The 23692-nt window shown below is 37.9% G+C and overlaps 1 protein-coding gene across 1 annotated transcript; it reads left to right on the top strand.

The window, feature by feature from the left end:
- The first annotated feature begins 8863 nt into the window (after nt 1-8863).
- Nucleotides 8864-19516, top strand: LOC146317974 (vimentin-like). Its single transcript, XM_084732761.1, has 9 exons — nt 8864-9475; nt 9883-9943; nt 14495-14590; nt 14931-15095; nt 15673-15798; nt 16051-16271; nt 16372-16415; nt 18146-18231; nt 18330-19516. The coding sequence occupies exons 1-9, from the start codon at nt 8955-8957 to the stop codon at nt 18369-18371; spliced, it is 1362 nt and encodes a 453-aa protein (XP_084588887.1). The 5' UTR covers nt 8864-8954; the 3' UTR covers nt 18372-19516.
- The last annotated feature ends 4176 nt before the right edge of the window (nt 19517-23692 follow it).

Here is a 23692-nt window from a genome sequence, read left to right on the forward strand (position 1 = left end):
GACAGCGGGTCATTTCAGATTTTGGTAACACTTTATTTGAAGGGGTGTGTATAAGACTGTCATTAAACTGTCATAACCATGTCAAGACACCTGTCACAATCATATCAGAGTCTTTATGAGGGCTTATGATTACTGTCATTAAGTGTCATTTGGTCGATAATGTCATTTTAATGCAAAGTTGTCATTGTTTGAGATGTCTTTGTCATGACAACTTGACATTATTAAACATAAAGAAATAGTTTAGCTTTATGTTTTAACATTGATTCTGTAAGCTTAATCACCTTGGTACTGTGTTTTGTCGGCAAACTGGTCTTTATAACATTTAATGACATCAGTATGACAAGTCCAAATGATACCACTTTACTTGAGGTCATGACAAATATTCATTATACAAGTGTAATGATTTATTGACAGCCAGTGTCAAAACCAACCACATACGAGAGTTTATAATTTAATGTTAAAAAAGTTAAACAGTTTTTTTTTTTTAAAGTTTCTTTATGTCAAGTTGTCATGACAAAGACATTGGCAGGTTTTATTGTTTATTTAATGTCCAGTTGTCATAACAAAGGCATTTTTGTCTTGATTAATGTCATAACAAAGACATCTCAACAATAATGACTTTTGTTTTAAAAATTTCATAAATGACCAAGTCATAAACATTTTTAAAGATTACTCCGTGTGCACAACAGGTGTTATGACCTGGTTATGACAGTGTAATGGCAGTTGTTTGTACACCCCTTCAAATGAAGAGTCACCATGAATTTTCATGCTGTATATTTGACAAATCATATACATGATGATTTTATGGTATTGACAGAGACAAATGCTGGGAAGCCGTTATTATTTCCCTGTGTCCCCTCCCAGTCCCTGACCCAATCACTCCCTGCAAACACACACATGCACGGAGAGAGACAAAGAAAGAGGGAGACAAAGAGTGAGACTGAAAGAGAGGTCTTTACAGAGTGACCAATCTGGATACTTTCCAAGGGTTTTGTCAGTCACTATGGAGATTTGGAATATAGCCCCTGCCGTTTAATTCCTCTGTTGTTACTCTGGTCCAAAGGTATCCAGTGGCAGCTCCATCCTCCAAAATGAACGCCCGTCCTTACTCTGCTCATTTTGCTGACAACCGACAGAAAAGCTGGAGCTTAAGTTCCAGTATGCTTCAGAAAAACTGCTCATGTTGAAAAGAAAATTCCCCATGATAACCAGCGGGAGATTAACTATCAAAGTCCTTTAAGTAAAAGTGCTAATACAACAATATAAAAGTTCTCAATTGCAAGAGAAGCCCTGCATTCAATTCATTTTCCTTAAGTAAAAGTACAGAAGTATTATCAGGAGAATGTATTTTAAGCATCAAAAGTAAAAGCAGTCATTCTGCAGAAAAATGGCACCTGTGACTGACTGCTATGTATGACACTATTGGATTGTGTCAGTGCACATGCAGCATTTTACTGTTGTTGTTGTTGTTGTTGTTGTTATAAAGCAAGCTTTATCTACTTACAGTTACTGTAGGTGGGTTTCCAACTGTGGGTTTGAGCCCCTCCAAAGTGTTGTAAAATAAATCTGAGAGGTTGTGGGGTAGAAAACGGTGAAAAAACAAAGTTTTAATCCACAGATGTGTATTAATGATTTGTACTTTTGGCTGATTCTTTGCTTTATTGTGAAAAGTGCAAATAAGTGTATGCTATATTTAGAATATTTTCACTGTCTTATGTTGCCACCAGACAGACTTTTCTGATATAACATTGCTATTAAATATGCCAAAAATCTCTCTCTCCAGAGCCTCCAGATCCCACTGGCAAAAACATTCATTTTACCTTGCAGAACATGGGGATCGCTGGGCTGTTGCTGCCTCTATTATTTTGTTTGTGTTATTATGTGACTTTGGTGAATCTTTGGTGAATCTTAGGTAACACAAACAAACCAGCAACCAATCAAGGCAGCAGTAGACCAGCAACTCCTGTGCTCTGCAAGGTAAAATGAATGTTTTTGTCAAAGTAGTTTGGTGGCCTTGAAGAAAGTGATAGAGAAGTGATACAACTTCAGGTTTCTGTTGGAAAAGGCTGTCTAGATTTTTTTTTTTTTTTTTTGGGGGGGGGGGGGCTAAAATACATTTTGCTGCTGACCCTGTCCACAGCAGTAAATTGCTCAGCTTCCTATGCCAGTACTCCTATCTATCTATCTATCTATCTATCTATCTATCTATCTATCTATCTATCTATCTATCTATCTATCTATCTATCTATCTATCTATCTATCTATCTATCTATCTATCTATCTATCTATCTGTGTGTGTGTGTGTTCATAAATATAGATATAGATATAGATATAGATATAGATATAGATAAGACAATAATAATTAATGAAGTTAGAACATTGTGCAGCAAGGTTGGAGCTAAAAAAGGCTTATGAAGATACCTGCTCAATGTAAATAACAATGGTCACACTTGTTAAGGGTCGAGTCTAAATAGTAATGTAAAATTGATTTACAAAAGAATTACTAATTTACATTGAAGTGAATGTTTATAAGTTGAGATCCAGAAAGTGCTACAAATCTTTGCCAATTAATGATCATTTCAGATGTTTTTTGAACAATGATAATGTATATGTTAATTGTATCCCTTTATGATTCAGATAAACATGGTGAAGTAAAAAGAAACAAACTTTCCCTCTGTACTTGTGTACATAGTTTCTTTCCAGCACTGATAATAACCTCACCATCACACACAGACTTGACAAAAGCTCACCAGGGGCCCCTGGCAGGATTTATACAGCCTTTCTCTCTCACATTTAGATTTACTTCAGTCTGACCTCCATGCACTCAATGAGGCGCAAGAAAGACATTGTGCTGCAGCACTCCCTCTGCTAAATCTGCCATGTTGTGACCCAGCAAAAAGAAAAGACAAAAAAAAAAAGACCCCCAAAAACTAACTTAATGTAAGATTAGAGACATGCTGCTGCAAACTGCACACTGCAAACACACATTTTTACAACTCTCTTAAAACAATGAATAATTCATTTCCTGTGAGAGTTCATCCCTCTGAGACTGTTTCTGTCTTAGTTTGAGCTTGGAGAAATAATGTTGGGGACGATTGCTATGGCTACTGGGCGCGCGAGTCGGTGATTCACCATCATGAGAGATGAGACAAAAGATGCTTTTTTTGCCCATCGCCTGCGGTTTGAGGCGATGACACCCTGAAACAACATTTAACTTATCTGTTGGCCTGTCCCATTACAGGCTGACTGACTCTGACTAATGTTGCATCTTATTTGATTCTTCTTCTTCTCACCCAGCTCTGCAGTCTTTTTAATGAGCTCTCCTGTGGTGCTGTTGCTTTGGAGAGAAACAGGAACCTCAGCAACAAAAATAAAAGGACCAAACGATAAATTCCAAACATTGCCAAGAATGGGAGCTATTTGGCCTAAACCATGGCACTGGCAAACACCAGGCTACACACAATAATTACGGCCTACTGTCTGCATTCTGCTGCTGCAGTTAGGTGACAGATCAGCAGTACACAATCCCTGCTCTGTCTGTGACAATCCCAGCCTCCTCTGTCTGTCTCTGTCGCCAGCACTGGCAGAGCTGCCTCATAATGGGCCTGGGAGCAGGAATTTTCACAGCCCCCCTGCCTCCAAGTGAGTGTTGATCATGTGAATTTCCACTGCCGGTTTGGGGTTCCACTGTTTACTCATACTGGAGCCCCTCTGTGGCCCCTCCAGCACCACTGGCATTGATACACTTTACAAACTATGCAGGATTCACCCAACAAACAACATATAGACCAATACAAAAATAACCCCTTTCAGTCATCACCTGTGACCCTCCAGAAGTTTGTGGCGGCGCCTACATCTGCACAGACTTTGCCCTGTGCCCATTCCTTTGTTGTTGAACTATCTTTCTGGTGCATTTACAAACAGCAATTGACACATCCTACTAATTCTACCTTTATTTTTTTGCTTATAATGCTAATAATGTGCCTGTGTGTATCTGGCCTGTTAAAGTCTTGCTGTACAGTTTATTTAAGCCCCATTCTAATAAAGAAATATCATCTCAAGAAGAAGAAAGAAATCAATTAATCTTCCTCTAGAATCACTTATTCCAACTTTTTAGTAACTTTTTAAATGCAGGATTTTATTGGTAATGGACTTTTTTGCAGTGTGATCAATCTGAATACTTCATCCACAACTGGTTTTTCACCCACTTCCCCAGTGTTGTAATGTAACTAAAAGGTACATTTACCTGCGTACTTTACTTAATTACTGTACTAATATCATAACATGATAATATATAACGATCTAAATTGTGCAATTTTGCAACATACATACATTTACTCTTAATACTTTTAACATATTTTGTTTGTTAGTAAAATGTATTTATTTAGATATAATGTCCTGTTCATTTTGTATGTTATAGATCATAATAGTTTAATTGTTGTTTTTCTGGATCACAATAAACACTCAGACTCAAACAGAACAGCTGCTCCAGCTGTCATACTGACTGATCTATTAAAGACAATTGGTGATCCCACGCACAGACTAGGGGTAAATTTTTTTTGCTATCGTGCAGACGTGACAAAAATGACAACTATGCTGGTTTAAGACCATAATGCCACCTGCACCACCGGCGCATCTGCTTTACACTGGGTATAAGATAAGACCCATCTTCCCCTTATATTCCACACATTCTTCTTGTCAAAACCTGGTGCCTACATTACCCACAATGCAACTCGAAAGAGATTCTTGGCTGTTATGCTAGTAGCAACTAATGTAGATTCAAGCTGCTACCATGGGCTATAGAGGTCTGGTTACCTGATAGTGTAAGGCTGTTTTTAATTTTCTTTTTTCTTTAGTTTGCTGCCCTACATGATGCTGACTTGGGTGGCATCATTTGATGCAATTTATCAGATTTCAGCAGCTCCTTCTTGAACCACAAAAGATTTGAAAACTTTTCCACATATCAGGGCTCAAAAATAAGGATTGCCTGTTTGCTTGCCCAACCACATTCAACAATAAAAAACATTAATGCTGAATCCTGCATATGCATCAGTACTGTAAACAGACTGTGATGAATAAAATCGGTGGTTGTCCTTCAAGAAAAAGATCTTAATACTTGACCATCCACATGCTATAAGATATACAGTACTTTGTAGTCCCCTGCTATGAAAGAAATATAACAACTTATGTTGTGTTTAAACACTGAACCTTACAGAAAATTATTCAAAGTCACTTTATGAGGTCTTCCATGTGCATTTAATCTTACTTTTAGAATAGCAGTGACCACAATCTTGACTAGATTATTGTTGTACTGCTCCAAAATAAACAGCAGATTTGTACCCCAAATAACTTCAAAGCTAAGTGACTGTGCCTTTCCACTCCTGACGCTAAGACTTTATTGGATTTAATAATGAATGTGATTGAGTAAAGAAGAAGTGAGACCCATTGCTCTCATTACTTGCAGGTACTTTCCATGATGATGTTGTGGAAAGTTAGCAAGTACATTTACTCAGATATTGTGCTTAAATTCAATTTTGAGTACTTGTACTTTATTTGAGTATTTCCATTTTATGCTACTTTACAGTTCTATTCTATTTTAGAGGGAAATCTTGTACCTTTTACTCCACTAGTTCATAAGAGTTCATAAAACATAACCTATTAGTATAAATTTAACTACCAAAAAGTATATGAAGCAGTTAAAATTGCTCAGTGTGGAGTAATAAAAATTTACTACTCCAGACTCAACTGTTTCAGCAGATATGCATCCAAAATAGCTTCAAAGTTAAGTGGCAGACTTTACATTCCTGACAGTGTTATTTCATTAGATTTAATCATTAATGTGACTGAGTGAAGTTAAAAAAGCTTCAATGCTGTCCTTATTTGAAGATACTTTCCAAGATGTCGGGGCACATGTACTCAAGTACAGAACTTAAGTACAATTTTGAGGTACTTGCACTATCTACGATTTTAGTATTTCCAGTTTATGCTACTCCTGCTATGCTGATCTTGAGTACAATAGGAACAACTAAAACCCGTAATTTCCTGCATTTTTCTCAAGGACAGACTCTTTCTTTCCAGCCTGTAGTGTTTCACAAGGGTCAGAGCAGCTCACTGAGGAGCTGGTTTATCTCTGCACAGTCACATCTCAGAGGCAACAAGCCAACTTAAAATGACTGCAGCCACTCAGAGCCTGAAGGCAAAAATGTGAAAATCTCTCTGAAAGAAATATTTGTACATCCAAGCTGTTATCAAGTCAACAAACATCATTAAACCCAATCAGATCTCCTTTACTGACTTCTTCTTACATATTTTGTAAAGAGCACAGTACATCCAGTGGCACCAGTGCTTTGTGGTGGAGAAGTGTAGAGCGTCACTGTCTCAGCTCTGCTGCCCTGTGTCTCCCTTCACAATCACTGAATCTCAGCAAGTCTGCAGCACTGCAGCACCGACAGCTCAGCATGCAGCGCTGACACCTCTGTATGCAGCACAGACAGCTCTGTACACAGTATTGACACCTCTGTATGCAGTATGGACAGCTCTGTACACAGCACAGACAGCTTTATATGCAGTACTGACAGCTCTGTGTGTAGCACAAACAGCTCTGTGTGCAGTACAGACAGCTCTCTATGCAGCACAGACAGCTCTGTGTGAAGTACTGACAGCTCTGTATGCAGTATGGACAGCTCTGTACACAGCACAGACAGTTCTATATGCAGTACTGACAGCTCTGTATGTAGCACAGACAGCTCTGTGTGCAGCACAAACAGCTCTGTATGCAGCACAGACAGCTCTGTATGCAGTATGGACAGCTCTGTACACAGCACAGGCAGCTCTATATGCAGTACAGACAGCTCTGTATGTAGCACAGACAGCTTTATATGCAGTACTGACAGCTCTGTATGTAGCACAAACAGCTCTGTGTGCAGTACAGACAGCTCTGTATGCAGCACAGACAGCTCTGTGTGCAGTACTGACAGCTCTGTACACAGTATTGACAGCTCTGTATGCAGTATGGACAGCTCTGTACTCAGCACAGACAGTTCTATATGCAGTACTGACAGCTCTGTATGTAGCACAAACAGCTCTGTGTGCAGTACAGACAGCTCTGTATGCAGCACAGACAGCTCTATGTGCAGTATGAATCCATAACCCATTCTGGTACAAAGAGTCTTTGACAAACCCCCGATGAAAGAGTTCTTCAACTATTTCAACAATCCTTAAACTCTTTCTCCAAAAAGGGGTCTTTGGATGAAAGGGTTCATAATTAAACTCTACAACGAACAAATGGTTCCTCAGAAGCAAATGGTTCTGTGTAGAGAAGGACCATTTTGGAACCCTTATTTCTAAGAGTGTGTAAACATACGCTCCAAGGCTGCAGCAAACAGTGTTGGATACTTTTGATTTGTACCCAAACCTCTCTGCCTTTCTCTTTTTTTCTTGTTTGAGCATGAGATCATCACAGATGTGTGAGTGTGTGTGTGTGTGTGTCTGTTTGTCTGTCTGTCTGTCTCTCTCTCTCTCTCTCTCTCTCTCTCTCTCTGTGTGTGTGTGTGTGTGTGTATGTGTGTGTAGATTAGTGGGCAGCCTGAATGTGTTTGCATGATGTTCTCTAAACCTGATTAACAATTGCGATGTTGCTGACTTGTACATGCTGGTCCGTGCTTCTCAAGCATTCCAGCATAATAAACTGCATGTATAACACACCCCAGTACACACACATACACATACACACAACACCATAGCTGATCAAAAATCTATTAGCATGGGTGGGTGACAAACTTTTGAGAAGTCTCATGACATAATGCTCCATAAAATTAATTTTAAACCTCAGAAAAAGACAAACCCATGCAGGGTAAAAATGCATATAGAGAGTGCGTTAGAGACAAGAGATGAAAAAAAAAGATTAGATGAATAAATCAATTATTAAGAAGCGATTCCCAGCCATGTGAAAACATTTTTCCTCTCCTTGTTTCATCTTCACACACATCAAAATCCTTGACTTTTAATCTCATCCTGATATATATTAAGTTGAACTTAACTAGCTGTTGATCACACCCATATCTAACTTGTTTGGCATTTTCTTTTATCAATAGGCAGATTTGGGAAACATTCAAAAGAAATCCTCCAAAGAACTATCAGGAGTCCAATCTGCTTTTCCTGACACTCACGTGCTGCTACTTTTAGCAAACCAATGTAATTACCCACATGTCATTTCTATGGAAGCCCATTTCTGCCAGTGAAAAAAAATATTCCCGAGGTAAGTCATAATTATGAGATAAAAATTCAGAATTATGAAATACAAGGTCCTAATTTTTATTTTTTAAATTAGTTTTTATCTCATGATTATGACTTTTTGTCTCATAATAATATCCCTTCGTCTCATCATTTTGCCTTTTTATCTAATAGATATTTAGCTCATAATTAGGATTCCCTCTCATAATTTCAACTTTTTGTCTCATGACCTTTTATTTCATATTTTCAATTTTGACTCATTATTTCTTTCTTTTGTATCCATAATTATAACTTTTTTATCTAATATATCTCATTTTATTTCGTTACATAATGAGCTTTTTTATTTCACAATTCTTACTTTTTATCACAACCATGGGGATATTTTTCTTTTCATGACAGGAATGGACTTCCATAGCTTTCAGCTTATGGTTGCACATTGGGATCTTTGGTGTGACAGAACATGTGAGACCTCACACTTCCTTTAATGCGCACAAATACAGTTTGGCCCAGTTTGATCCATGATCTCTTCTGGACCTGAAAAGACAAACCTTCCGTTCTGTGATTGGATTATCAAGGTGTCACTCAAGGTCCCCTTGAACTATTTGCATAAGGAGGAGACTATAAATAAGTAATGGTTCAGGGAACGCCTTTCCAGGCGCACTCTGCTGATGCAGTCGGGACCAGAGCCACTCTGAGCTATTGTCCGCAAAGGTACGAGCAAGATGGCATATCGCACTCCGCATTCCTCCTACAAGAAGATGTTCGGCGGGGAGAGAGTGACGGCCAGGACCAGCTACTCCAGCCGCCAGTTCTCCAGCCCGACGCGCTCCCGGCTGTCCTACGGTGTCTCCTCCGCCCCGACCATCTTCGCGGTGAAGACCCAGCGGCTCCGGAGCAGCGCAGCCATGCCCCGGCTGGCCTCCGAGAGCTTGGACTTCTCCCTGTCCGATGCCATCAACACCGAGTTCATCACGAACCGTACCAACGAGAAGGCGCAGATGCAGTCTCTGAACGACCGCTTCGCCAGCTACATCGAGAAGGTCCGCTTCTTGGAGCAGCAGAACAAGATCCTGCTGGCCGAGCTGGAGCAGCTGCGGGGCAAAGGCACGTCCCGCGTCGGAGACCTGTACGAGGACGAGATGCGGGAGCTGCGGCGCCAGGTGGACCAGCTGACCAACGAGAAGGCCCGCGTGGAGGTTCACCGGGACAACCTGGCGGACGACATCGACCGGCTGAGAGAGAAGTAGGAGGCGTGGCACCTCTCTGTCCTCTGTATCTGTGATGATAAACTCCAGACAGATGTTGTTATGTGTGGGACTATAGATCAGAGCAGTCATTATCAGTATGTGTGCATGCACCTTTTTTATCTATCTATCTATCTATCTATCTATCTATCTATCTATCTATCTATCTATCTATCTATCTATCTATCTATCTAGTGTGCCATGGCACTGCGTCAAACCTGAACTTGTGCTGCAGCATTTTTGTGTCTGACTCAAAGTTTATTTTTGACTGAAATGTTTTCATGCGTGAAGATGAAGCGGAGGGAGGAAAAGGTTGCCCGAGCCGGGGAGGCAGAAAAAAGTGCTTATGGAGGAAATGTCCCGCTGGATGTCAAAGTAAAAGCCTGCTTTTTGTCTGTGTCTGCAGGTTGCAGGATGAGATTTCTCAGCGGGAGGATGCTGAGGCCAACATGCAGAGCTTCAGACAGGTACAGTATGATTCATGCAGTGAAGTGATTTTCTGTGGAGGCTCATTTTTGCCACTAAAAGCTAAAATAATAATTGTGAGCTAGTTTGATTTTTATCTCTTAATTTGGACTTCATAATTGAACTATCATAATTTAGACATTTAAAACTCATAATTATGACTCTTTATCTCATAATTCTGACTTTTTTATGTCAGTTATAACTTTTTATGAACTTATGGGATAAAAATGACTTTTTACATCATAATTCTGACTTTTTATGTCATAATGCTGACTTCTTATCTCATAATTTCAGCTTTTTATCTCATAATTTTGTTTTTTAATCTCATAATTTCCACTTTTTATCATAATTTTGACTATCAATTCTGACTGTTCAACTCTCAATTTTTCTATTTGTCTCATAATTCTGACTTTTTATCTCATAATTTAGACTTGATCTAATAATCATAACTTACCATTGGGATATTTTTCCTTTTGCTGGTGGAAATAGGCTTCCACAGTTTCACACTGTTGACATCAGGTAAAACTCTACCTCTGTCATATTTTTGTAATAGATAGGTATTTTTCAGCCAATGATAATAGTGAATGACCTTAGTTTTCAACAGCAGGAGATGCTGAGGCCCCTGAACCCTCCCCTGCCCCGCCTATCCTCCTGTCCCTGGTTATATATGGGCTTAAAACTTTAAATTGATGACAAGTGGTGTCAGTAAGATTAGATAAACCTGAATTATCTCTATGAGTCTCACTTCTAACAGTTTTGTGGTGTGTGACTGTCCATTTTCTCTCTATCTAATTATCGCTCATGAGCTACAGAGACAGGAATGCACTCTTCTGATGGCAAAACAGTAGATCCTAGCCACGAGCCGAAATAGCCATCGAGCAGCAGCAGAACTGACCCTGTCCTGGTACAAAAGGCCAAGTTGTGGCTGTTGAGTTAAATCAGGCCTGCAATGAGAGGAGATCTTTTTAAGTCTGACTGGTCACACTGAATGAGCTGGACACAAACACAACAACAGTGTGGACCCATTGTGGTTATCAGAGCGAGAAGACAAGCCGCCATGTGATCCGGCTGTCTCGTTCTGGGAAGGCATCAGCACATAAAAATCTCACTCGTTATGGGCTCATCGGAGATTGTCCTCTATCACCGGCTTTCATGGTGAATAATGATGGTGATGAGTCGTGCAAATAGTTTCATGTGGGTGTCACGGCACGAAAAAGTAAAACTAAACTAAACAAAAATGAGGTGCATTTGCAGAACTGCACACATATCAAAAATATAGAATGCAACACTTTTGTTTTTGCTCTCTTTTTTCATGTGTTGTTGTTGTTGTATGCACATAAAATGTTAATTTCTCTCAAATGTGTTAACATCCATGTTAGTGCACACTTTTCCTTTGCCAAGATAATCCATCCACCTGACAGGTGTGGCACATAGAGATGTTGACTAAACAGCATATTTATTACATTAGGTGTGCTTTGGACTGGTCTCAATAAAAGGCCACTCTAAAATGTGACGTTTATCTTGAAAAAAACCCCCACATTTATTAGGCACTGAATTATGACTTTTTCACATAGGGCTACAGATACCATTTTTTTCCCAGGAGGGAAAAGTCATGACCCGCCCTATTCCGTCTCTGATTGGCTTACCCTGCTTTTCTAACCGAACACCAACCAATAACTCCTCACGCCTACACCTAAAAAATCCAACCGACAAAGTACTAACCAGTCAGATGCACTGTTAGGCACTGAACTATTTCACATAGGGCTACAGACGCCTTTTTTTTTTTTTTGGTTTCCAGGAGGACAAAGTCATGACCCGCCCTATTTTGTGTCTGATTTGGTTGTGCTCATTGCCTTCACTGCTTGGGATGTTTAGGTTTAGACGTGAGGAGTGACAATGAGTTTAAAAGTCATAATCTCATAATTTTGGCTTTTATCTAATAATTTCAACTTCAAATAATTTTGACTGGCTACTTCTCATTGGCTTTGTCTGTTGGGTTGGTTAGGTTTAGGCATGAGGAGTGACTGGTAAGGGTTTGGATGAGAAGATCAGGTTGAACCAATCAAAGGCAGAGTAAGGTGGGTCATGACTTTGCCGTCTTGGGAAAATAACTTGTATCTTTAGCCCTATGACAAATAACCATACACTAAAAAAAAGAGAAAACTCATAATTCATGGCAACTGGCTTCACTTTTTTTTTTTTAATTTAATATTAAACTCTTATGTTATGAATTAATCTAAAACATATTTACTAACAATATTATTTTATTGAGACAATTTGCTTTTCTTCTTTAAAAAAACTTAAATCTTTGAGCTTTAGAAACAAAAAAAAATGTTTAAAAAATTGTTGAGTTTTTGAAATACAATTTGTGCCTTTAAAACTCAAAGATTCAAGTTTTTCTTTTTTATTAAAGAAGACAAGATTCCTTGTTGCTGAACTTAATTTTAGTTTGTTTGAAAACTTGAGTGTATGAGTTTGATTTAAAACTCAAACATCTGCTCAAAAAAGACAGTTGAGAGTTTTCTGGACTTTTTTTCAAGTGCAGTGACCAGAATCCTAGAGAAATAAACCCATATTTTTTCACTTCAACCCATAAAAAATGAGAGCAAAAACAAAAGTTTTGCCTTGATATTTTTGTTGAGTGTATATACAAGAGGAAAAAGTGATTATGTACTTGTTGGAGTAAACAGTAAGATCAATACATTACACCGTGATTACCTTGTTTGAATGGCAGGAAGGAAGTCCCTGTGGCCTGCCATGGTGGCACTCAGACAACAATGCAGGGTCCACAGCCGGCTCTCTCCCGCTCAGTCAGGCAGACAGTCACTCCTCCAGCCTCGGGCCTGTTTGGGAAACCCTGCTGAATAGCACACTTTGTTTGTGGCATTAGAGCAGGGGCAAAGCTGCTTCATTTGCTGATACCTCAATTACCAGCCTGCCAACGCCCTGACAAAGCAGAGCGGTTCGGTGCCACGGCGAGGGTGTACGCAGGACAGATGGAATGGAAGTAAATAGAATAGAGTGGGGTGTTTTCAATGCAATAAAATGTTTTACATTGTTGAGGTTTCCATTCGTACAAGTACTGCGTACCTCATGCTTATTTCAGTAAAGTTACAGAATGCAAATACGCAGAAGTTACTGTATCTTAACACACACTATAACAGTTCCCAGTGGAATAAATACATTTGTACTAAAAGAACCAGTAGAGATTTTCAGGCTGAGAATGCAGTTAGGTAATAATAAATGGGATTAAGGAGCTCTTGAACAATGCTTTGTGGTTCTGGGTGTTCTACAGTGCCTCCTTTATTAAATCAAATTCCTCTATATGGGGATGGAAACACTGAATTTAGCTAAAACCTTTTCCTCAGGACTAAGGGCAGACAGGTGTGCAACTATCGAGTTTCATTAGATAGTTTTTATTGTACATTAAGTGGTCTCAGGCTCCTTTTGCCAAACTTCGTCTGCCGATCTGCTGCGATAGGAGAAGAAGAAATAACTCAGTCTAAGAATACTCCATTAAATGTTGAAGACCTGCATTAAATATCTTTTTTAAGTTAAATTAAAAAATAAAAAGTACTCATTATGCTGAAAACATATTAGGTTATATTGTTAATGATATATTTCATTATTAGTTATTGTTACTTAATGTTGTAATTTATCAATATGTAGCCAATTTTATGCAGTGGTGGAATCTAACTAAGCACATTTACTCAAGTACTGGACTTAAGTATAAATCTGAGGTACTTGCTATTTACTCGAGTATATTATTTTCAGGCTACTTCATACTTCTACTTCACATTTCATTGGAAAATGTTGTACTTTCTACTCCACGGCATTTATCTGACAGCTGTAAATACTAGTTACTTTAGAAATTAAGATTTTTGCACATAAAAAATAGGAAAATGTACAAGATAATTTAAATAATTCTAATATGTTTTCAATAATTTTCAGGTTTAGACTGTTGGTTGGACAAAACATTGTGAAACTCTTTTCAGAAATCTTTTTTTACTACAAATACTTGAGTAACATTTTCAATACAAGAGTCAATTGTAATGGAAAAATTGCAAAGTATTGTGTCATATTTTATGAGGTCATGGTGTGTTTTGCGTGTAAACCTTAAACTGAAAAGTGATTTGCAGTCATGAAGGCCAAATAAATGCAATGTTGTGGAGTAGAAGGATAAAGTATACATTAAAAACTATACTTTAAGTTCAGTTCTGCAGTAGATGTGCTTCCACCACGGTCAATCTGTCTTTGATGCAGTGAAGTACTGTACCTAAAAGGTGCTGCACCGTTTACAACACATGAAAATCACAAGAAAACACCTCTGGTTGTCCTCTGCAATGACTCTCATCATGTGGCTACAGTTGGTTTTAATTGGATGCATGTGCTGAGACCTTGCCTCACTACACAATAGGTCATTTTGTGTACGTGGGTGTTATGTGAGTGCACTTGTACAGCGCCTGTAAAAGAGCATGTCAGCAAACACATGTAATGCATAATTCATGTCACCTTCACAAGTCACCTCATAAAGAGTCACTGTCACAACACAGGATGTGGACAATGCTGCCCTTTCTAGACTGGACCTGGAGCGGAAGGTCGAGTCACTGCAGGATGAAATCAACTTCCTCAAGAAGCTGCATGATGAGGTAAGCTTACTTTTTTGTGTGTCCGAGGCTGACCCTACTGAAACACTACTGCCTAACAATCTAAAGGCATTCTGGGCCAAATAATCTGAAGTATTTGTTAATCTGTCTAGGGTACCAAATTTGAAGGGCTCAGTGCTTCAGAGCAGTTTTAATACAGTCAGGACAGTCATAGTATACTCAATTAAATCCAAAGTCATTGATTTATGAATTAGTACATTCAGTGATATTAAAATAAATTGTCTACATACTCTTAATAATGTCCTCAACATACAGTGTGCCGTCTGAGCAGGGAGGAAATAAGAAGTATTTGTACATGCCAGTTGTATTGATTGTATTGCAGGAAATGCTGGAGCTGCAGAACCAGATGCAGCAGCAGCAGCATGTGCAGGTGGACATGGAGATGGCTAAACCTGACCTGACAGCCGCTCTGAGAGACGTCCGCCTGCAGTATGAGAACCTGGCCTCCAAAAATATCCACGAGTCTGAGGAGTGGTACAAATCCAAGGTAAAGATTCTACACAAGTATTTAATCGGTGTAATTTATAAAATGTTCAAATGCAACACAATAAATGGATGACAGCTTATAAGTGTTATAGTTGTTATAGTTCTTTAGTTTTATTTTCTGGCCTGCTAGCAAAAAAATATCTAAAAAACAAAACAAAACAAAAAAACAGGTGACCAAAAGCACAACTCTGAATGAATGATAATGTTGCAACTAATATTCAGCTGTTTGCTAGCAAGTTCACCACGTTAACTTAAAAAGTGTCAGTGTTGTGTTTGTTGCATGTTTCCACTGCCCGCATGTGGTCAAAGAATCACGTGGTGCGGTTTCAAATTTCTTTTTTGGAAATATTATATCATCTGCCAAAATGCTAAAAAGCAGTGCATAAAAGTAGATTTCTTTTTCTGTCAAGCATTAAAACTTCAAACCAAGTCTCTTTTGTGGCCACATCTTTCATAATTTACACGCCTCACTCTACCTGTCATGCTCACTTTCCCTCAGTCTCTGGCTCATCATTTATTGAACAGTTGATTTCTCAGTTTTTCTTCCCTTTCTCTGTGTTTGTCACCATGGTTGCCAGTTTGCTGACCTCACCGAAGCCGCAGCCAGGAATAACGATGCTCTGAGAGTGGCCAAGCAAGAGGCCAATGACTATAGACGTCAAGTTCAGGCACTTACCTGTGACGTGGATGCCCTTAAAGGAACTGTGAGTATGCAACTTTAGGTTGTAGTATACAAGATAATCTTGCACCCCACCGCCCCAGTATTTTCACTCTATATATAGCTGAAATTAAACAAATGGAGCACAAAAAGTTCAGAAAATAACCTGCATGTGTTTGAACAATGACACAGCAAAGAGATTCATATTCACAGATCACTCTTGTATTTTATTTTAATCTGAAACAAGTTATTTTCACTGCCTGAGAGTCATTTTGTTCCCTCTTGGCTGCTGTCCCAGAATGAGTCCTTGGAGCGCCAGATGAGAGAGCTGGAGGAGAACTTCTCCTTGGAGACGGGTGGTTACCAGGACACCATTGGACGTCTGGAGGAGGACATTCACAACATGAAGGATGAGATGGCCCGTCACCTTCGGGAGTACCAGGACCTCCTAAATGTCAAGATGGCTCTGGACATCGAGATTGCCACCTACAGGAAGCTGCTGGAAGGAGAGGAGAGCAGGTAACAGTCCCCTTGATAGATGTGTACACTGTCTGAGCGTTTATTAGATTGGACAAGGATGCAAATATTAATTTATGGACTGTATTTTCTCCATTTTCAGGATCACCAACCCTCTGCCAAGCTTCTCATCTCTAAACCTGAGAGGTATAGTGGCTGTCTGCATATTGACTTTAGCAGTTGCCAGGATTGGTTATTATACTCAACACAAATATAAACGCAACACTTGTATTTGCTCCCATTTTTCATGGGTTGAAAGAAAAGATCAAAGACTTCCTCTAAGCGCACAAAAATGCTGATTAAACAGCATGATTATTCAGTCCCTCCAGGATTTTGTGGGTTGATTTTGGGATTATTGCTGCCTAAAATGCCTGATTTCATGCTAGCTTTTTAAAACAAATGCATGCTGCAATGTTTTAAGGCATCTTTTGCATAATTTTTTGTATGATTCATTGAAGTTAAAAGGAAACTTGTTTCAGGGAGAATTAAACGACACTTTGTTCTGTGTGATCTTAGAAACTTGACCAAAAAGGCTCAGGATTCCAAAAATTGTAATAAAATTGCTTTATTTGTAAATGAAGAAGTGCATCGTGGGAGTATTCTACAAAGAAGCAAAATCTTTTGGAGCTCAAACTCAGTCAAAACAGCAACCGCAAAATTATAAAATACAAAAGTTCACCAACTATTGATAATTGTCAATAACAAATCGTGTTCGTTTCAGTACCTGTGACAAAACAAAATAAAGATAGAAAAAAATAGTAAATAATAAGTTGGTTCATTGAGACTTATATGCACATGTTTGCATGGGGGACAGCTATGATTGGTGGAACTCGTAGGAAGCTACGATGATTGGTCAAATTTGCTTAAAAGTTGTGCTGATTGGAAAAAAGTGCAAAATTGAGCAGAATTCACAGGTACTGGTTGAATTTGTGTTAATTATTGTGTTTGCAACATTGAAACTTCCTGGATGGACTGAGTATGACATGAGTGTGGCATGGACTGTTGAGCAAAGTCGTGACCCACCCTACTCTACCTCTAACCAATCACAGGCATCTGTAGACATCTGTAGCTCTCTATGAAATTGACAATAGTTCAGTTATAACAACAACAACAACAATAATAATAATAAAAATAAAAATAACGATAAGACAAACTTGATTTATATAGCACCTTTAAGAGGAGGTAGTATAACAACAAAAAGCCAAAACAATGAGGTCAAACAATAGCAAAACAAAGTAAACCTAAAACTGAGGTCAAATTAAAACTCAGAGACAGTAACAGAGATTCAGAAGAGATTTCAACAAGAAAAACATGTCTCTATAAATACATAGGAATTAAGGGAAAAGACTAAAGAGATGACATCACATAATGCTAAATAAATAAAAAAAATACAATGTTAAATAAATACAAATTAAACAAAATTAAAGAATAAAAAGATTACAATGACGACATCACATAAAAGCAAGTCTGGTAAAAATGGCTCTGATTCTGTGAGTGTTATCCCCTCAGTCGCCCTGCTGGTAAAAACACGGTCACCATTGGATTCCAGCTTCAAGGACCAAAGACTGCAAATTGGCTCATATGGGGTCAATATTTCCACTACGTAGCTTGGGGTCTGACAAATGCTTGTAGAATTGCCTTTTATTGCGACCAGTCCAAGGCTTACCTGAGCAATAATCCTGCTGTTTAATTCACATGTCTGTATGGCACACCTTTCAGGTGGATGGATTATCTTGGCAAAGGAGAAGTGCTCACTTTGAGAGATATGCACCAGGAGTAGTCTCTCATTAAAGATGTGTCCAAAAACAAAAGTGCTGCATTTATATTTGGTTTGGTATATATTGCCAGTAAATAATCACATTCTTTTTCTGTCTTAGAAACAATGATTGATTCCAAACCTCATATTGAAACCACAACAACCAAGAAGGTTCTCATCAAGACCATCGAGACCAGGGATGGTCAGGTAAAATCCACTTCAAGTGATTTACAATCAATGAAGTAATTTTCTGAGCTCAGACACAACTCATTCACCTTTTCTCTGTCCTCTACATCCTCGTCCAGGTGATCAACGAATCGACCCAGAACCATGATGACATGGAGTAATAATAATGTCTTTGTTTTTGCCAAACAATCAACAAAAGCAATATGAAGAAACACAGTTCACTGGGGCTACAAGCAAGCAAACAAACCAACAAACACACAAAAAAGCAAACAGCTTCAAAAAGTGCCTTTATATGTGATGATCCAGTAAGCCTGTTAGTTGACACACAGACTGTATTTTGCTTCCTCTCCTTTGCTGAAAGTATTCTCTTTTGTCACATTTGTTTAGACACAATAATGAAATCAGCACAACATAGAGATCCTTATTGAGGTCTATAAAAATCTCTCTCTGTAACCAAAGTAGTATTTTTGATCAATGCAGCATGCACACTCCAGGAAACATGTATGCTAAAGATGTCACAATTGCCTGTACGCAGCAATAAACCATGAAGACCGTAACTCAATACAGAGCACAAGGTGAAATGCTTTGAGATACATTATGGTAATGAAGTAGCATGAGCTAAAAAAAATCCTAATAGGAAAAACAGAAAATGGTCATCATGATAAGCAATCCACGACAGGGGAAAAAATGTCCACATTTGCACGTAATGAATTGTGCTATCATCCTATAATGTTTATTTTTTTCTCACTGACGTAAAAACATTACAGCATTACAACACTTTCCAGCTGTAATAATGTGATTGTAATGATTTTTAGGTTTTTGAAAGCAGATAACTGTGGGGGGAAAAAAAGGTTGCAATACTCAAAATTTCAAGGCAACTTTCTGTAATATCATTGATTTTTGAATTCTGAGCCCAACTTAAGTTTTGAAATAATAGTTGTGATGATTTACTGTTAAAAAAAAAAAAAGTTGAATCCTCGAATCTTAGAAATTAAAAAATAAATGAAGAAAGAAGATAAAGACATGGTTTTAATAAAAATATCAAAAATATTAACCATTATTCATTTTCACTTCGATGAGTCTCAACAAAACATTATTAGTCAGTAAACATTTTTCAAAATGCAGGAATTTGAGTTGGGCTCAAAACTCAAAAATCTATTGCATTAAGTTGCCTTGAAATCTTTCATTTTCTCACCTTTTTCATTGTAACGGTGTGTAAGACACCAAAGACCAGAATAAAAATGATCATTGTTAATGAGTGGATTCAGGCAGGAGTAGAATAATAAAGAAAAATGTTCTCACTGCAGTATGTCAGGCAAGTCATTTTTTTTGTGATCTACTTTTTTATTGTTCTTCTGCTTCAGGTAAAATGTTGACAAAGAACAACAGTACGAAAAACTAGTGGCAAACCCCACCTCCAAGCCGCCACCCTCCACCTCACTCCATACCCATGGGTGTCCATGTACTATTTATAACACTACATAGAAATGGTGATTATAGCAAATCATTCATTTTATTTGCAATCATTGCCAAGCTTTACTAGTGCCAGCCTGGAGCTGCCCCTGCCACTGATAATTCAATGTTAATTATATCAATAGATGTGTTAATCCATTGATTTTTTGTAGTTGAATGTGGAGGTTTCCAATGTAAAGCCATCATCTTTTTGGCAGCAGTGATGCCGGCGTAGAGAACGCATCTATTCAATATGTTAATTTTAATGAGGTTTCATTCAAGAGTAGGTAAGTGGGAGAGTGTGGCACAGCTATATCCAGTACATCAGATAGAGCAGGTCAGGCAAGTAATGGGTAAGTAATATTGATAGGATACTTATAAGTGAGTGGTTTGTAAAGGGAGGTCATCCTGAAGGTGGTAGGGATTGATCCTTGGACTTATCTCTGACCACACCCTGCTGCCCTTAACCCGAAGGTATTTATATAAATGAGACAATGTAAAAGAAACATCACACAATTGTGCAGCATCACCAGTAACTGTGGCCCTAAAGTAACATTACAAGCTTCACAAAGAGTTTTTTTTTTTACAGGGCTGTTATATTGGACTGCATCAGGCTCTATAGGTGTACCTAATACAGTGTGATGCGTGACATGATGCAGGTATATATAGATTAAAAATAATTGCCCTCTCTGTGAATCTAACAGCATCCCAAGCAAGTCATACATAATATACATTAGAAACAGTAGTATAATGTGGTAGAATTACAGTACCAAGTAATGTAAGAACAATAACTTACTAAGGCAGTGCTTCTTACACATTTCAGAAAAAATAATTACTATGAAACAATAATTTAATTTCGAACTAGGCCATTCAGATTTATAATTAGCAGCAAGCTGCCCTTAAATAATTTCTTTGAATGGCCAACTCTGTACACTGAAAATGAGCTGTTTTACACTGTTGTATTGCTAATCTTACTTAAGTAGTGGATCTGAATATTTATTCCACCACTTATTAATTCAATAAAAATTAAGAGTTTTAATAATGACAAAATAACATTTTATCATTAAAAAATATGGGTCACTTGTTCAAAGTAATATTAATGTCAATGATCCTGCCTTGTGAGATCAAAAGTGGGAGCTGGAAAATAAATCACAATAATAATAATAATAATAATAATAATAATAATAATAATAATAATAATAATAAATGATAAGAGGTAAAGTAATTAACTGTAACAAAGAGGGTGTAACTGATATATAACACAATGAACTCAGACAGTCTTAAGGCTTTCTTGTTTCTATTATTTTCAATGCTTGAAAAATGTCATTCCTTAAATGCCACATAGCTCTAAATCTACATTTATATGTATAAAATCTGCCCATCACCATAAAATTCCACACCATTGTTTTGCATAAAAAGATCAAACTTAATAGTATGACAAACAAACATTACACATCCAGAATAATGGAATGCCACTTTAGTCAACATTAAATAGGCTAAATAAGAAATACATGAATAAATAAATAAACAACGTTGATATATTAAAATAAACAAAGCAATTGATATATAAATAAATGACAAATGAGTCAATATAATTAAAGAAAGAAATGGATATTTGTTTAAAAATGATGCTTTCAAAGGACAACTTTTATTTATTGGGGAAGTTTTTTTTAGGGGACTTTTATTTCACAATGCCATGTTTATTTATTTATTTATTTATTAATGGCATTTCATGGTAGAAAAGATGCTCCTGAGACTGAATATCTTTCTGACGAACTCGATGCACAAATTAAATGATCATACTCTGAATTCACTAAGAACCTGCTGTACTTGACTGCCACCTGTCGGTGATTACTGTGAATTGACTCACCTCCAGACAGTGATGGGTCATTTTACTGTACAGCAGGGTACAAGTAGCCACAAGCTTCATTTAATCAACTTTAATTTGTTAGTTTACTGGACCCAGGTTAAATCTCGCGATAACTGATCCAATGAACGTTAAAACGCGATTTTAACTAAAGGAAATAAATCTACGGGTGTTTTTGAATATCACAATAAATATCAGGAGTTTTTCCAGTCCGTACAGTTCTATATCTGCTCATTTTACTAATCCGGGATTCCCGTCAGTTAATTAATGTCGGTTGTTTTCGCCGGTGCGCCCCGAGAGATCAATGTGTTTGTCGACAGAGCAACTTTCTCCATGATGTGACGTGTCTGCCGGAGGAAATGCGAGTGGAGGAAGATGCGGACATGAGCCTTTTAAACTCAGTCTTTCGGTTATTATTACTTTGATAGCTTTCTGTCGGCCAGCTTCGATAAAAAATGAAGCTACAAGCTAACAGCGTGTGAGTAACAGAGGTTGGTGGTTTCTTTTCAGCGTTTTGTCAGTCAGATTTGGCGAGTATTATAACAAAAATGGTGTCAAGTTTCAACAGGTTTTGAGTACAATGAAACTTAGACTAACCGTGTCCAACTGAAGCTTTTAACCTCTTTGGTGATGGGCTCGGTGACTTCTGCTCTAACAAGGACGAGAAACGCGTTGGTGAAAGTGGGTTCAGAGCCGGAGAGCCATGACCCGGAGAGGAGCCAGTCTGCTCCGGAGTCGGACCGCTCCAGAAAGAAGAACACCCGGTTCAACGTGGCGAGCCAAACCGGACGACAGAGTTCCCGCCAGTCGCTGTCCGAGGTGCTGAGCAGACAAGATTCAGATGGAGCCAGACACACTGCGAGGAAGAAGACTTCTGAAGGTCACCTGAGCGGTGAGTTCAACGGTTAAATGAAGGCTGAATGTCCACAGTAAGGTATCTGAAGTTGTAGTTACTTAAGTACACTACACGACTACTTGGTCACAGTACTAACTGGTTACTTTATGCCACAGACACGCAAAGTACACTTGCAGTTCATCTATGGCCTTGTACTTGAACTGACACCGAGTGAAGGTCATACAGTGCACACTTTTTTGATGAAGGCTATCACGGTGATAGAAGGTCAAAATTATTACTTCGATTTTTATGGACATTTATGTTATAATTATGACATTTTATCTCACAGTTTCCACATATAAGATCATAATTGACTTTTTATCTACTTTTCTACATTATGTATCAGGGCATTGAAACAGTAAACTTTCACCAGTAACAATAATAATAATAATAATAATAATAATTATAATTATAATAATAATTATTATTATTATAATTATAATAATAAATGACTGTGTCCCTATGAGTGTATAGGCTGTGGTGACAAATTTCCTCTGCTGGAGGACAATAAATTATCTTTTCAAAAAAACAGAAAAAGTATATATATATATAAAAGTACATAATATATATTTATTTTGAACCTGAATTGAGAAAAGGGATCAAATATGCATAAAATGCTGTCTATAATGCTAACAACTAAAACCAATCTGCTTTATGTTCTGTTAATAAGTTTTCATATTGGTGCATATCTGACAATACATATATGCCAGTAGGGATATATTTTTCTTTTACTGGTGGAAATGGACCTCCATAGGCCACTATATATTTATATTTAATTTAGCAAATTAACTAAGAACTTTTTCTATTTGTCTCTCATGAAACAGACATTTCCAGGTTTCTGTGAGCCTCAAATACAGCGGCTGTGTTACTTTATACTGCACATCTCTGTTGTTCAGTTCATGGGTTTATCTGTAGATGAGAGCAACTGGTCACTTCAGAGGATTACTGTGAATATGCCACTGGGAAAAAAAAGGTATTCACTGAATGAATGCTGAGCTCTTTGAAGACCAGCCTCAATGCAACATATCTCCACTCCCAAAGCATCTCTTTGATGTTTGACGTGTCCCTCAGACTGAAATAAACCAAATTACAGTCCTATTAATTTTAACACATTCACATGTGAAACTACAGTTTTTACAGACGTGTTAGGTTGTTTATACTGGCAATAGATGGTACCAGGTTTTTCCTAAACAGCATGTGTCGTCCGGTGAATCCACACCACAAATTAGATCCCCATCACAGTAATGACATATTTGAAAAGAAAAATG

The sequence above is a fragment of the Lutjanus erythropterus genome, chromosome 12 (assembly GCF_056507025.1).
Source record: "Lutjanus erythropterus isolate fLutEry1 chromosome 12, fLutEry1.hap2, whole genome shotgun sequence".
Lineage (NCBI taxonomy): Eukaryota > Metazoa > Chordata > Actinopteri > Lutjaniformes > Lutjanidae > Lutjanus > Lutjanus erythropterus.